The 16325-nt window shown below is 40.4% G+C and overlaps 2 protein-coding genes across 3 annotated transcripts; both read right to left on the bottom strand.

Annotated features, from left to right (window-relative positions):
• Positions 1-482: 482 nt before the first annotated feature.
• On the bottom strand, positions 483-11626 carry rbm5 (RNA binding motif protein 5). 2 transcript variants are annotated; one of them, XM_037768571.1, is made up of 25 exons: positions 11462-11626; positions 11190-11231; positions 9350-9527; positions 9077-9235; positions 8870-8939; positions 8375-8448; positions 7578-7661; positions 7214-7274; positions 6735-6800; positions 6485-6645; positions 6214-6311; positions 5934-6021; positions 5778-5846; positions 5278-5344; positions 4437-4513; positions 4199-4352; positions 3651-3739; positions 3371-3538; positions 3088-3228; positions 2097-2183; positions 1762-1950; positions 1580-1654; positions 1378-1478; positions 1082-1211; positions 483-970 (listed from the first exon to the last, which is right to left on the bottom strand). In XM_037768571.1, the coding sequence occupies exons 2-25, from the start codon at positions 11219-11221 to the stop codon at positions 845-847; spliced, it is 2544 nt and encodes an 847-aa protein (XP_037624499.1). In that variant the 5' UTR covers positions 11222-11231; positions 11462-11626; the 3' UTR covers positions 483-844. The 2 variants fall into 2 exon arrangements, with proteins under 2 accessions (XP_037624499.1, XP_037624508.1); XM_037768580.1 differs by having other exon boundaries at positions 9350-9521; positions 11462-11619.
• Positions 11627-12568: 942 nt separating this feature from the next.
• Positions 12569-14596, bottom strand: brk1 (BRICK1 subunit of SCAR/WAVE actin nucleating complex). Its single transcript, XM_037768594.1, has 3 exons — positions 14342-14596; positions 13182-13264; positions 12569-13088 (listed from the first exon to the last, which is right to left on the bottom strand). Exons 1-3 carry the CDS (start codon positions 14457-14459, stop codon positions 13062-13064), a joined length of 228 nt encoding a protein of 75 aa, XP_037624522.1. The 5' UTR covers positions 14460-14596; the 3' UTR covers positions 12569-13061.
• Positions 14597-16325: the final 1729 nt, after the last annotated feature.

Genomic DNA, 16325 nt, shown 5'->3' with positions numbered 1-16325 from the left:
GACTACTGGAGTCTAATATCAAAAATCTCCAACCAACTGCATACTCCACCAGGCATTTTGTCCATTTCCAAGTTTCATCATCAGGGATACATTCTTCAAAATTAAGAAAATGGTGGTACTGCCACACAAGTCTGCAGTGCATCATTACAATATCAGTAGTTTAAGTCAGAAAGTTTTTATTCCCAGTGAAATATTATACAGCACTGTAACGTCACTTTAAGGGTGTCAGGTATTAGAAATATAGAAGTATTAAGATGGATTTTGCCAATGCAGAGTGCACACTTCACATTCTGTGCAGAGTGATAGACCATTTTATTTCCCTACTTTTGCTTTTTAATTAATAACTAATTACACTGTAACTAGAGATTCTACATCTTCTAGTCAATTTATAGGATAAACATTACATCGCCTCATTAATAATATAATTTGTTAAAAAAAAAAACATTTCTGCAAGGGGTGATAAAATATGATAAAGACCATCATAAATCACGTATGTCATTTATTCTCTGTACAAACAGACAATTTTTGTATAAACTGTACAATCTCTTTAACATGCGGAGGCAAAAAAAATGGCAATGACACAGAAGAAATATGTAAACACGGGAAGTAAATTTACTTTGCCTATGTACAACTTATAAATTATACTATTCGCCATCCTAATATGCCGCCATTACACATTTGTTTTATTGTCCGTTTAACCATTTTGACAAAATTATTTCTCTCCATGTATGATGCCTTAAGGGAGAACCTGTGTTTTGCTTCTTCGGAGCTTCATCTCAAAATGAAGCAAATGATCTGCAGGCGTGACGACAAATCAAAGCTCAATGAGCCTGAGACTAGCGACCTACTCTAATTCAGTGAAGCGAGCAAACATGGCTTTGCGGACTGCGTCTTTGTACGTGTCTGAAGCAGAGAGGGTGTAGTTGGTGCCTTTAGTGCCAAGTCCGGCTCCCTTTGTTCTCAACTGGGCCTGAGGAGAAAAAAACACAAACTTAAGTACCTTTTAGAGGTATGTACAGTTATTGATGCTGATGGGTACTGGATAAACACCCCGACACCACCAGGTAATGGTTGTGAATACCTCAATTGGGGTAGTGATGCCCTGCTGGTTGCGACCGAGACCTTTACCCTCCTTCCATCCCATGGCCTGCAGCATTTTGTTCCCGATATTGTCACTGTTAAGGCCGTCTTTAGTGGGCTGTTCATAGTTACTGCACAGGAAAAAAAGGGACATTTTAATTATATAAGTATTACTAAAAACTAGGGATGCGCCGATACCGGATCAGAAATGTGCTACTAAAGACAAAAAAACAACAACTAGAGCTTAACAACAATATTTTACACAAATTGGTTATTTAACAAAACATAGTTGCTTACACGACTGGTGCCGGTTGACTAAACTTCTTCTTTTTAGGTGCCGGGGGTTCAGGGATGCCATATTTTTCTCTCCTCTCAGCCGCACGGTCTCTGTATTTCAGCTATTCACCAGCAGGATAAATACATTTTGAATTTTAGTCACATTAACTAGGGGGAACATTATGACTCACAAGCGGCTGGGGGATTCTGTATTGAGACAAACCTCAGTTTCTTTTCTCTCCCACTCTTCCAGCTCTGCGTCGGTCATTTTGGATCTCTGGAGAACCTCCAAGTTTTTCTGGGAAAGATAACATGAATATCTCAATGAATTAACGGTCTTATCTTGACTGACACTTTGGATGTTTCCCTATTTAGGCCTGAAAGCAATATGTGTGATGATGTTACCTTGTGGAGGTCAGAGAGTTGCTGATGTCGCATTAGACTGTCTTTGTTAGGAAACTGTCTCCTACACAGCAAGCAGGCCAGCTTTGTCCAGTCTGTCATCTTGTCCTGGCCTCCTTCACCACCATCAGGCTCTGCTGCTGCTCCCTCCTCAGGGTCACTGTCTCCGCTGTAGGCAGCCACAAGGCCACACTAACCACACCGTGGATAGACAAAGGCATGTTGTTAACAGAAATAACACATAGTAGTCAAGTACATATATTTCCTATGCAATTAAAATAGCGTTGGCAATGATTACTTTAACATAGCAAAGGAAAAGGGATGTAGAAAACACTAACCTTAGAAGTGTTGGCTGAGCTGGTTGGTGGCTCCTCCTCAGGGCCCCTTGGCACTTCTGGCATTAGTCGGTCTATACTTCCTGCCGGCTAAAATAAATAAATAAAAGATAAATCAATCACTAAATCCATTTAGGATGTTAAAGCCTTAAAGTTGTTTCACACCAAGCACAGATTTTAGTCCAAATGTAGTAACAAAAAACTGATTTTGTTGGTTCTTATATGAATGCTTGTAGACCTCTGCGGAACATTCGTGCGGGGGAAAAAATATTCAGACGGACCTCGACTTCAGTGGATTTCTGCCTGCAGAAATATACTGTATGTTTGACCAATGAAATCCTTTGTTCCAACTGCTCACCGCCATTCGTCATAATAATTAGCCGTGTGCTTCTGTTTGTTGCACGGTGAGGGTGTATTTTTGGGGCCTTGGAACAATGGCCGTTTGTTTTACGGACTGTAGGACAAATGGGCTTTCTTTGGTCCAAGGGGACATTTTTCGGACTACTGGTGTTTGGGATTGACAATGGGTCGTCTCCTTCTCAACACCCAATAATGTACCACAAACACTTCTGCTGTACCTCAACAACCAAATAGAGGACAATATATGGCTTGAGATCGCCCAGCAGCTGGGCTACGATGAAGATGTTAATGCAGATGATATTCACTTGCTAATGTTAGCTACAACAGCTAGCATTAGCATCACATTTGGGGTCCAATTAGTTTATGTATTGTGTAGTTAACGCTAGCCCCCTTGACATTCTCTGTCTGCGTTTTCGTTGTGTGGAGTTGACACGGTACTATTTAGAGGGAAGAAGGAAAGCCTCAATGACAAAAATGGAACACGGCAATGCAGATAAGTCGCATCGCGCGGAAAATTCACATGCAGATTCTGTATCCTGGCATCGCATTTTTGCATCGCACTCTTGAGAAACAGCTTTAAAGTTCACTCATGCAGTCTCAGCACTTTGTCAGACATTGAATACCGATGGATTACCTTCTTTTCAAACAGTATGAAGCCAGCATCAGCAGCTGCTGCCTCCTTCCTCTCTTCTTGACTAATAGGCTGAAAGCTACTCCTGAAGTTATCTTTGTGCTTGTTGAGACTTTTAGCCCACCGCTCCATGTCTTTAGCAATCTGAAAGAATCAAACAGATTTGAACACACGGTTAAAGTCGAAACATTTTAAATATTCAGAAAAGGCTACGTAGAAGTTGAAGAAGCAGAAGCCACAAGCATAACAGACAATATGTGCTGATGTAGAATTCATATCACAGTACCTGCTGAGCAGTCTTGCTTTTGGGTTTTTCCTTTTTCTCCTTGCCCTCTTTGCTGCCTGCTCCGGTGTTATCATTTGGTCCAGCATTTGCGTCGGTTGAGGCAGGTACGTATGTCTGCTTCTCAGTGTCCCAGTAGAGATACTGCTGGGTTTGAGAGTTGTAGTAATACTGAAAAAGAGATAAACACCAATGTAAAAATCAAAACAATATGAACTCTTCCTGTGACTCTCATCAACATGACAGAAAACGTGGTCAGCCGTGGTGGCTGTGCACTACTTACATGAGTGTTTGGATCATAGTAGAGGCCAGTTTGAGGATCATAATAGTAGCCAGAGGACTCATCATACTGATAGGTGGACGTGTCAGGAACTGTCGATTATAAAACATAACATTATTAACAACTACTAGAGAAAAAGTTCTCATGCATTAAAACAAAAATACCATTTTAGTTACCTACTGAATTATTGATAAATTAATAAGTGGTCCAAGCCATAATTCTCACTAGCCTCCCTACTTAGCAGTAATAGAAAGTAATCCCAGGTACTGCTGCATGGTCCGCATATCAAAGACTAGTTTCTGCTGTCTTGTTTGCAAATTTAGCGCTTTGAATCAGTTTGATATTCATCAAATTTTAAATCCAGGATCAGCATATCACTCTTAAAATGCAGGCAGAACCAAATGCTCAAGTCTCTGTTTTTCAAGCTGTACCCAGGGAAACGCTTTAATATGTATTTTTTGTGCATGACAGTGACCTCAAGAGGATTTTCTCTTCACGCACATCACACTTCTTCAACAGGACAGGTGTTAAGGGATCTTGTGTGTTCATACCAGTGCTGGTGTCAGCTGTCTGTCCTGAGGCTGTTGATGTACTGCCGGTAACCGTGGCAGCAGCTACAAGGCCAAAAGGCACAGATGCACCGTCAATGCCTGGATGATGTCCTGAGTGGCCTTTTACATCAAATTGCTGAGCAAGTGACAATCCCTGCAATAAATGTAATGCTTATTTAGAGGTTGTTACACCATGCATTTTGTGTAATTACATAATGAACAAAAATATGTATGTTACCTGAACAGCTGGCTGTCCAATGATATGGGGTTGGTAGACTTGTGCATTCTGTGCCATTACAACTCCAGGTGGGGCAGCTAAAATTGGAAAAGCAAAGCTCTAACATTTTTCCAACAATCAACTTCACTACTCAAACAGAGTCAAATTATTATGTTGTTCAGAATCTAGCAGAGATCTCTTTGTCTGTGCTTGTTTTCCTAAATGAAGTGTTTATCTACTTGATCTACTTGCTGTGCTTGTTGTTCCTACAACCTTAGTCTTTACACACCGGTGGCATGACAAAGAAAAAACACAAAAATGCAAAAATACTCGCCTGCGAGTATTCGATTTATAGGGCTTTTATTGTGAAAGGAGTGGATATAGTCTGCGCTGCCTTTGTCAAGGTTGAAAGGACTAATATAGTTTGCTGTCCTGGTTCGGACTACGGAGCCCTCATGTTGTTGTTTCATAAATGTCCCCTTTGCTTCTGTAATCCTGCAAATTTCCCTGCTGTGAGACTAATAAAGAATTATCTTATCTTATCTTAAATATGGGCGCAACTCAACCCATTCCCACAAAGTGATTGGTTGATGCCTTTATTAGCGAGGCGAAAGCTCAGAAAATCTAGCTTGTTCCTTAAAAAAAAAAAAATAATTACATTGCTTTTTTGCCACGTAATATTCGTGTTCTGTGTGAAAGTACTCATGACCAAAACAGTTTGAAAAAAACTCCACCGGTGCGTATGTTAGATTAGATGTTATTGTTATTCTAAATGTTAGAATATCCTGTAATCTCTACATTTTACTAAATACCAACAATAATATCACCAAATTTTTATCATTACACAATAAAGGGTTAATACCTCCTAGAATCCCATTTCCCTGGGAGGTGCTGGGTCCTGCTCCTTGCTGGTAGTACATCTGGTACTCCTATTGAAAAAAAGAATTCATTGAAATACACAATTTATTTTTGAGCTTAAGTGGTGTGAAACTACATCACCTAGTGGCCAAGTCACCAAGTCAGTTTTTTACCCAAAGGAGGATGTTGCCAATGTTGCATTTGTAACATTTGCTTAATATTTAAAACATAGATATGATATACGGGTACACCCGCATGTCTTATATATATAAAAATATATATATAATGGTCAGTAAGCTTGACACTGGCCAATCCAACCAGGACAATTATTTTTCTCTGAGGAAGTGTTGTAGTCTCCTACAGCTGCCACTAGATGTTACAACAGAGCCATGTTTTACCAAATGCATCTTTAAAGTAAATAAATTGAAAGATATCAGAATGCATCTCTGCTTTCAAGCTACAGTTGATCAGTTACAATGTTCATGCTTCATTTGTTCTACTAACCTGAGACAGTGGAGTATAGCCTTCTTCCAGGTAGCTGTACTCTGACATTCCCTCTGTGCTCTGCTGTGGCTGAAAAGGTGCAACACGGGTTATGAGCCTGTCACATTGACACTGGGAGATGATAGATAACAGGATGTTGACAGAAAAAGGACCTACCTGACTTGAAGACCACTGGGCTGCAGCAATGGCGGTGCTGGCCACAGAGAAGGCACTGACGCGGTTCCCGTCGGGTAGTAAAAGGTCCCTAAAACAGGCAAATAAATGCAAACAAGTTAATTACCACCTATAAATTTGAGTGTGGCTGAACCTCTCTTCTCTTTATTGTGGATCAAAACAGGCAATTTGCCAAGGAAATTAAAAAAGTTAAGAATATAGATGTAGTTAAATATTTTCATCCATCACAAAACCAAGACACATTATATACTATTATACTCACTTTCTAGCGCTCTTAGCATAATCCACCCCAATGGTTTTTCCATCCAGTTTTAAAGGCGGCTGCAGTCCCTGTAAGATGGTTAGCAGCTGGGAGGCCTCCTGTGAAAAGGAGTTACATTCAATTTTAAGCGATGTGCAGGCATCAATGACGTGGCAACATCAATAGAAAGCCAAATGGAAGCCACTGATAAGTGGTTGGTTGTTATAGCAGTAATTTGTGATGCTGAATAACAGTAAATTGTGACATTTGTACATGTTAAAGAATGTCTTACCAGAGGAGAGGACAGCTGCACAAAGGCAAAGCCTCTGTTCTGGCCTGTCTGCTTGTCCTTGATGAGGCGAATGTTGTTAGATGAAAGATTCGCATATGGTGCTAAGGTTGTCAAGATGGCGTCCACGGTGGCCAGAGGAGCAATATTTCTCAGGATGATTGCTGTGCAGAACAAAAGTCTATATTTAAGAACAACCCACCATGGAAACTAAGTAGGACATTGCATCCATCTATAGAAGAGGAGTCCTTACTGTCGCCATAGAAATCTCCGGTGGGTTGAGTTTCAGAGACTCCACTATTATTGCCGTTTTCACTGTCTGTTGAGAGAATGACAGAGAAGTAAGAGATGCATTAACATAACGTTCAAAACCGTGTAATCAAAGAACTGGATATGGGGTATAGATTGATACGTGTCAAAAAGTGTCACTGTGCTAAATGAATCAGTATTTACCATATCATATATGATATGGTAAATATTGACTATTTCATAAACTCCATTATGTATTGTGTTTTGTTCCTATCTTGTTTTATTGTGAGATAGCAAGGGAAAGAAAATGCATGCTGTTTTCCCATCTATGCCTACATCTGACAGTGACAACACTTATGAAACCATATTATTAGGTATACTGGGCCTCTAAAACACCAAAAACAAACTTTGCATCCCAGCACTGTTGCCTCAGGCTGCCCGGATGTTTGCAGTCAGTGGCCTCTTGTTGATTTAACTACTTACCGGCTTTGGCTGCTCCACACCTGAAGCACTTCAGCCTCCTCCGGAAATTGTACAGGCCACACTGCAAGTAACCGTTCACATCATTTTTATTATACACCTACTAAAGCCCTGAACAGTGCTGCCTCAGAAAACAGGCAATCTATATTGGTGCAGCATACCATACTTACCTGAGACACAACCTAACCTTTACTGCTTATTCAAATGTAGATGTACCACATAATACGCTAACAGGACTGCAACAGTTGTAATTTATGGGCCTATCATATATACTTAAAGGCCTGTGTGCGTGTGTGTGTTTGAAGTGTTCCGTAGTAGCGTTTTTTGGACAATGTGGCCATGAAGCCAAGACAGATTATTAACTTACAGTGTTGCAGAGCCAGTCTTCATACTTGTTTCTGGGGTGACTGTAGTGCATGTCCACGTTTTTGCCTTGGATGGTCAGACGTTTCTGAAAGAGGACAACAAAAGTCACTCAAGCATTCCTGGCGAGCATCAATCTCATCAATAGAGCAAGCAGTGTTGGAAGGGAGAGAGGGGGGAGAGGGACCCCCAACAGATAGCCTTTGTGTTAAAGACAAGACAGGCACACGATGTATATGTGAGCATGATGTATAGAGGGTTTTAGGTGTTTGGGACCCGAGTGCCCAGGCTGAGCTGGAGCAAAGTGTATGTCAGCACAATGTGACCCTATCAGACATTTTTGACTGCCTTAAAGAAAAAAAGAAAAAAAGAAGATTAAAAAATCCTTGTCTACTGGAGGGTAGGCTTAAAAAGAATAGGTTGAGCTTACATTCAACTCTGAACTATCATTGATAATGCCTCTATCAGCAAGGTAAAGACTGTGTGTTTATTATCTTAAATGCAGATTCCTTAAGGATATAACCTCACAATACGAGTCAAATCTGCAGCTTTGATGCTACTGCCAATACACTTAACTAAACAAATACATTTGTTAAAACATTAACTTGTAAATCATGTATATAATCATCTCCACTAATATACAAATCAAATCTTTTGCTCTGTAGCACACAATCCATTATTTCTTTTCAAAAAGATCTGTTGATTTCACACTACTTATTCAATGCACTTTGGTTGCCTTTTAGGTTTGTTTTTTTTCCATATCCCCAAGATTAAAACTAGACTTGGCGATTGTGAAGCAACCTGATTGGTCTCCATCCATCGGGTAGCATCTTGCAAGTGATAAAAGTCCACGAAGGCGAAACCACGGCTTATACCTAGAGACAGCATTCAAATATAGACGGGAGGCGTGTTAGTTAAGAGTCCATGGGCATATTATTCAAACTCTTCCACAAACTGCTTCACGACCCAGGCCCTGTTTGGTACACAATAGGCCACTCCTTAGGAGTTTTACCATAGCAAGAATCCCTGCTGAATACCATTTTTTAAAAACACACTCGACAAAGTGTGTCTGCCAATTGAATTTCTGTTAAAACTGTTTGCTCTTACTTACCTTAAAAAGGTCCACAGTGAACTGAAATTATAAGTCTTAAATCAACATTTTAAATCCTTTTTCAAGAAGCTTGATACTATTCTCTCCTAGCTGCTATGGGAAAATGGGTCTGAATGGAAGCAGATTTGCCTTATGGTCAAAGACTGGGGGGAGGTCGAGGTCCGTCATTTATATATGGTTCTCACCTGTTTTCTTCTTCATCAGCCTGACATCCACTGGCTGTGGTCCCTCCAGTTGGTCTATGGAATAACAAATCTAAGCAATGCACAAATGGTGTGTTAATATTATGATTCAAACCCCCCCTTAAAAAGGCATTTCATTTTATAGAATGAGTGGTGTACACACATAAAACCAAACTAAACACTAAAGAGGTTACATATCTGCAGACTTACATCGTCGTCCGTGATATGAGGAGCCAGGCCCCAGAGCATGATGGTCTTGCTCTTCTTCTCCTCCCCAGGATCCCTCCTGTAATCCTGCTCTGGGTAGTCGCCATCGGAGTGATAACCATCTTCTGATCTATCACTGTTACGTCGTTTCCTTTCTCTTTGCTTTAAAACAAATAGAACAGTGCATCAGTTAAGTGTGGATGTCATCAAACAACACAGTATGTTTACTAATACATTATACTAGCATTAAAAATCACTGATATTAGATTAACTAACCTCTGGACTGTCTCTCGATCCTCGACGATCTCCTTCAAAACGATCACTACGTCTCTCTTCGCCCCAGCGGCGCATGTTGTGATCACGCTCCGGGTCCCTCTCTCGTCTGTCGCGCCATTCTGAATCATCACGGGATTGCTCAGAGCCATATCTACCGCTACGTTCAGTCCGACTAATCCTATTCAGAACATTGAAAGGCAAAGCAGCACATCAGTACAACTAGTGCACAATAGTCCTTATAATATATATTCAATCAAATACTAATGTATCAGCAAACTCACCACCATAAAATAAGCCTGATAGCATCCCCCTGTTGTAGGGGCACTGTCTCAAGTATGGTCAAAGATTTACAACTAAAATGCTTCAACACTTACAGGGGGTTATTGCAGTGCTTATTTATACATTTTTTTTCACATTTACATCTCTAAGTTTTATAAGCACTCACACAATGTTTTTGGTATTCTGGTACTCCAAAATATTCCAGAAAAAGAACATCACAACACACAAAAGGATTTTCTGCCTTTCTGTAATATTTCTTGATTTCTCAATTCATGTGATGTGGGCAAAGAGAAGCAACAAAGTAACCACTAAATTAGTTAGCTGTCACATTTCAGGACTTGGATACATTAAAAACAGCCCTGGCAGGCAACTTTCAAACTGGAGAGCACAATGTCTAGCTCTGATAAACAAGCTACAATATAAAGGTGAGGTCATTATATACCTGTATCGCATCTATTTCAACATTTATGTCACGTTAATTCAATATTGTTACGAATTTGACTTCCCAGATTCAATTAGCCATTGAGATCCATGGATTAAACCTGCAGTAGGCAGAATGTTTTTGGCATTATTGGGCAAAAATTCCATAATTTTTCAGCATATTGTAATTCAAATGCTCTGAGAGTAAACTAGACTTCTACACCTCCTCATGGCTCTGTTTTCAGGCTTTAAAAAATCTGTGACGGGAGGCTTCGGCCAATCACAGGTCATTTCAGAGAGAGAGCGTTCCTATTGTATTGTTATCTCCTATCATTCAACTGTGGCAGCTGTCAATCACTCGAGAACTTCGATCAAACGGTCAAACTAGGGAGAGCTGATCAAATATGAATCAATATTCTGTTACCGCAATGCCTACTCCTCGCCTCAAATGTTTTCAGAAACATCTTGTAGTGCACAGTTTACCTGTAAAACGAGAAAGTTTGCTCTGGCTGGTGGGCGGTGCTTGGTATTTCTTGAACTGATCTCAACATGGCTGACGGGTCAAAAGCTTTATTTTACAACTTAAACATTTGAGGCGAGAAATAGGCATTACCTAGCAGAATATTGATTCATATTTGATCGGCGCTGCCTAGTTTTCAAGAGTGATTGACAGCTGCTCAGAGACAGCAGCCTCCAGATCAGCTCTGATTGGTTGTTTTCCTCCGGTCTGTGAAATCTTGCAGATGTCATTAGGAGCACCAGAGGACACCAGAGGCACATGATTATTTTGTCAGATTACCTGTCCCATGCATTACTGTCAAGATAGTTTTATAAAAATAACCTTTTTAATCATATTTACTCCAATCCTGCCCACTGCAGCTTTAAAATGACAACGATAGTCAAACTAATTTCATTAGTATCCTGCATGGTAGCCATTTTTTTAAGACCATGAGGTAAGTATTGTACTAAATGTTCACAAAGTCAGATAACTAAAGGCTGGCGTTGATGCAGACCGGCTGGTTGTGGGTGCTATTGAGCGGTTAAGGGGTGCTCTCTCTCCCTGGAGGAGCTATTAGAACTTAATAACAGCCATCTTAGTTAGCCACACCTCCACGGAGAACAGCGCCTCACTACAACTCACCGTTTATCAGCTCCCATTTCTCCCCACTGCATTCACACGACTCTAGAAAACAAGAATACACACAGTGTTTTATTAATACAAACACTCTGCTGTTGTGTTTGTACCTCTTGTTTAACAACAGACAGTTTGACTGCAGCAGCTGGATCACACTGAGCGCGACACACTGCTAGTAAACCCTGACACAGATCCGGTCTAACGGCAGCAAACACACACACAACGCGTATTAGAAGCCGTAATAATGTTTCCGTTCACAGTGTGAATGTTTAACTCACCAGTGTAGTTTGTTAACAACGTTATTACTGATATAAAAAAAAAGCTATTTAAGAAAAACCGTGAGAAAGAAAACTCCTCTCTCTCAATGACTCCTCAACTACAACGACACCTTCTTTGTCCCAGGATGCATTGCTGTGTAACCCGGTGCATTGTGGGGATGAAGAGCATTAAAACCCCGTGTTTGCCTCACAGGAAGCATTTGGTTCCGTCTTCCTGACAATTGGTCATATTTAGGATTGACATTACAGCAGATAGAGTTGCTGGCTGGTGTCACAAGTTGTTACATCTATCTGTCTACAAATGCTAAAGAAGGCATGCTTACTTGAACATATATATCGATATGTATGGTGTTTGAAATGATGCCTGAAAGGCGCAACTAAGGGCTAAATACCCACCTTGTCATTAACCGGCCATCTTACTGAGTGGAGCTGACTAGCTTGCCTTATTTGCAGTAGATGGTGTTTTGTAGTCATTAACTGTTTAAACAAATAGCAATACATTCACATCAGGCTTTCAGTAGGTTGCATTGCATAGCAAAAAGCAATAAGCTACAGAACCTATCTCAAGTAAATTTTATTTATATACCCTAACATCACAAATGTGCCTCAGGGGGTTTTGCAATCTGTACAGCATATAACACACTCTGTCCTTTATAACCTTTATTCTAACAGGGATAAAAGGAATAACTGTGACTGCTTATGTGTAGCTCTTCTCAGGGCAATGTTAATTCATGTTTCTAGTCTTCAACCTGGTCACGAGGCCGCACTAAATCCCACTGCTAATTTCTTGTTCATACTATATTTATTTACAATAATTTTTATTCCAGCATTCATGCCAGTGCTGTGGACTCTTGCACTGTATCCTACAATCCTGTATATTGACTAACAATTTGACCTGTCTAATGTTGGCTGTCCAGCATTTGCCTGTATGTATGTAATATCTACTGTACATGTTTGTGTTCGCTTATCTTCTTTCAGCCGTTTGTCGGTATTTGTATCTTCCTGTTAACTTGTGTAGTCTGTTTGAGTATATACTCCTCGAATGTGTCAACATACCTGGTCAATAAAGTTGAGTCTGACTAAGGTGAGCTACGACATAAAACAAGGTCATTGTTTATCATTTATTACAGTATTTAAATCCTGAAACATCACCAAACAGTTCACTGTACAAGCAGGTCCTCAACAAAGATGATTACACGATTATTTGTTCAAGTTGGCACACAAGGATGTTCCCCTTTTCGTAAAATCTCGAATGTGATGATGACACTGCATACAACACAGATGGTCAACAGGTTGTGCTGATACCAAGCCATAATTGAGCTCCATATTAATATATTTTTTTTTAAACCAATACTTATGGAGCTTATTTTAGTTTTTTATAACAACGATGATGCTTGAGTCACTGACACCCAAGGCAGACCCCATATCTTCTATACAAATGTGTCATGAGATAAAACAACACAAAAACTCAGCCATATAATATAAAAATGGTCCACATGGTCCCAAAATAGGATGGTGGAGTCCATCACACTTATTCCAAAAAATCAGGGAGGGGGATGGGCAGGTGGTTCTGGGATGCTATCAATCCCCATGATGATTTCTAGGTCAAGGTCTCCCCTTTCGTCACCTGTAATGAGACAAATTGTGTAATGTTATATCATTTTTGAACAAACAGAAAAGGGGCATTTGGGTTGTTTAAATTACAATGCAGTATACTTACTCTGGCCTCAATATATTCAATCCTCCTCTCCAACGCTGTCAGCTTCTCATTGAGGGTGGCCAAGCGGGATCGACACGACATATCTGAGGAGGAGAAACTGTATTTATAGCATGTAACCATCAACAGTCACAACATTAAATTCTATTTTATGTATTTATTTAAAAAGGATCCCCATTAGCTGATACCAATGGCACCAGCTAGTCTTCCTGGGGTCCAAAAAATCCAGTACATTAAATTGATCACATACATACTATATATACACAACATCATATTTGTGTTACACTAATAACATTACTAATCCTAATTGTTTGTTATCACTATTATGTAGTCTTATTATTTCTTTATATTAATCTTGTCTCTAGGTGGAGGCTTCAGATAAGCCCAGTGGTTTTTTGTCTCTTCCTGCACTGTATATTATTCTTTTATTTTGTTTTGTTTTGTTGTATAGTCTTAAATTGTGCAAAACAAATAAACAATAAACAATTCAAATTTTCCAAACATATATAAATTTCACATTCATACACAATCTTCCACAACCATTTGAAGCCTTAAGGCCCATCATCAGGGAAAAGGAACAAAAGAGAAAGCATCCATGACCAACACTGGAGTAAGATGAGCTGCTGCAGTAATGTAGTGATGTATTGTTAGACGGTGTCTGAATGAGGATGTAAAGAGGGAAGCTATACCAATGAGTGATGGCACGACAAATCCTATAGTTGATTGTCGGTTTTGTCAATCACAAACACGTTCAGTCGACAACAATGAACGACGTTACTGCTAACATACCTGAGAGATGATCATGTAATGTCAGGGTGTTGTTGTGTAGCTGCTGGAGTAACAGTGTTACTGACAGATGAGCAGACAGGCAGCGGCCTATAGCAGCTACTGACTCAACACTTTAGACCAGTTGTCTTTTAATTCAACGTTTTGACAATTGTTTGACATCTAACACGAGTTAATTTAAATTTAAATGTAAGATACTTCTATGAGGGAACAATAACAAGCTAACGATGAAGCTAACTGCTAACTGGGAGTGGCCATTGAAACCATCAACATCGAAGCTAACAGCTAAGCTAAGCTAAGCTAAGCTAAGCTAAGCTAACGTGATCTGGGTTATCTGTGTGCAGAGTTATCAGTGACTTGGTGGTTATAAAGCTTACCGAACGAGTTCAGAAAGTCGGCGATCTTTTTGATGCTGCTCGTGATAACTTCTATGTACTCTCGATTCGCCCAGTCCTGGTGGATCTCTCTCTGCACTGGGTCTTCCTGGCCAGCCATGTTGGACGAGTCTCAGTGTAGCGGAGCGTTCAGTCAGGGAGAGCAGAGGAGGAGAGACCTCTGTGTTAGACCAGGAAGCTCAGTGCACAGACGAAAGATGTTGCTGTTTGTAGTCTATATGGTTAATACAAATCATACTTATTTAAAATAACACATTTTGCAGTATTACCGTTATGCACTATAAGGTAACGCCACATTCATAACGTTAGTAATTGTTTTGCACAATTTAAAGGGGCTGTTTGTAAGAATCAGAAATGCTTGTTAACTGCGACACCTGTGGCCGTTAAGTCAACGAAAGTCAGCGTCGGGCTCGCGCTTGCTCGCTCTACATAGACATGAATGAGCATCGCTAAAACAGTGAGGCGACACACGTCAGCTAAAACCATAATATCACTCTATATTTCAGCTGCTTGGCAGTAATGTTAGCTGACCAGACGAAGGTCTCTCCATGAATCAATGCTGATCCTAGTGTTGGCTTTGGCTGAAGCAGGAAAAGCGGGTCGGTGCCGGGGCTGAAGCAGGAAGAGAAACCTTATCGTCTCCGACTGCGCCCCCATGGAGACACCGGCACCTGGTCGGAGACGATAACGTTTCTCGCTGCGGAGCCCCGTCACTTCACAAGACACGGGAAACCTCTGGTGGTCTGGAGGAGCTGCAGCATTTATTTCTGCACAAACGTCCGCTGTACATTCACTAGATATTCTCAGAGCTAAACTAACTCTTCTGCAGTGTGGAGTGAGCGCGAATGCACGTCTAGAGGTGGAGCGAGGCAGCGAGAACGCGCGCGGTGTCTGAGTGAAGGCAAGCAGGCAGAAGAGTAGGGTACAGCAGAGACTCCGGCCACACGCGAGCGCGCATACGCGAGCGCGCATACGCGAGCACGCATGGGATCCCGACCCGGTAGATTTATACGTGTAAAAAGTTACAAACAGTCCCTTTAAGACTATACAACATAACAAAAGAATAAATGAATAATATACAGTGCAGGAAGAGGCAAAAAACCCACTGGGCTTATCTGAAACCTCCACCTAGAGACAAGATTAATATAAAGAAATAATAAGACTACATAATAGTGATAACAAACAATTAGGACAAGATATATGTAATAAAAACAATAACAATACAGTAAATATATCAAAAATGATATGTGAGTGTGTGTTACGTGGAAGTGTATGGTTAATGTTTATGAGGAGGATATTGATTTAAATATCTATAATGACTTCTGGGCAATCGTAACCAAACAACATTGTGAGTGGGAAAAAATAAAAAACATAAAAACAGATACATGGACAACATGGGGAAAAGCAATTACAAGACAGCAATTAAATGACCCTTTAAGCGACTTTTGAAACATTTGACAGATGAAAAGTTTATTGATAGATGTGAAAAGCTACTCCATAATTTGGTTCCCCTAAATCTTATCGAAAATTGACCTCTACTAGTAAGACATTCAGGAGGATGAAAATCTAGAGATTGACCGGTTGAGTAAGAATGAACCTGAGAATCTGTTTTAAAACAGGTCTTGAACTGCTCAGGAATATCACTATTCAGGTGTATGCAGGCCAGCCGTTAGGAATTATGGGTAGGGGGACAGACTTTCCAAATTGGGCCCCGAATCCAGGTTGCCAAGTTTCATATGATACCATTATCTTCACTCCAACTTTAAAAATGAGCCTGCTAGCGAGTTTTATTTGCTAGTGTGCCTATAGCTCCTCATCTTATACGCTCAGCTTCGCCTGTCATACCTGCTGCTTCTCCACAAATTTGTTCATTGGCTCTCGGATCCTTTTCTTTTCTTGATCTCTCTGTACCCTGGCTTTTATTTTGTTGAGGCCCTGATCAGGGCCATCCACAAGGATATGGAGT

The sequence above is a fragment of the Sebastes umbrosus genome, chromosome 1 (genome assembly GCF_015220745.1).
Source record: "Sebastes umbrosus isolate fSebUmb1 chromosome 1, fSebUmb1.pri, whole genome shotgun sequence".
In the NCBI taxonomy this organism is placed as follows: domain Eukaryota; kingdom Metazoa; phylum Chordata; class Actinopteri; order Perciformes; family Sebastidae; genus Sebastes; species Sebastes umbrosus.
This window is presented reverse-complemented; position numbering and strand designations above follow the sequence as displayed.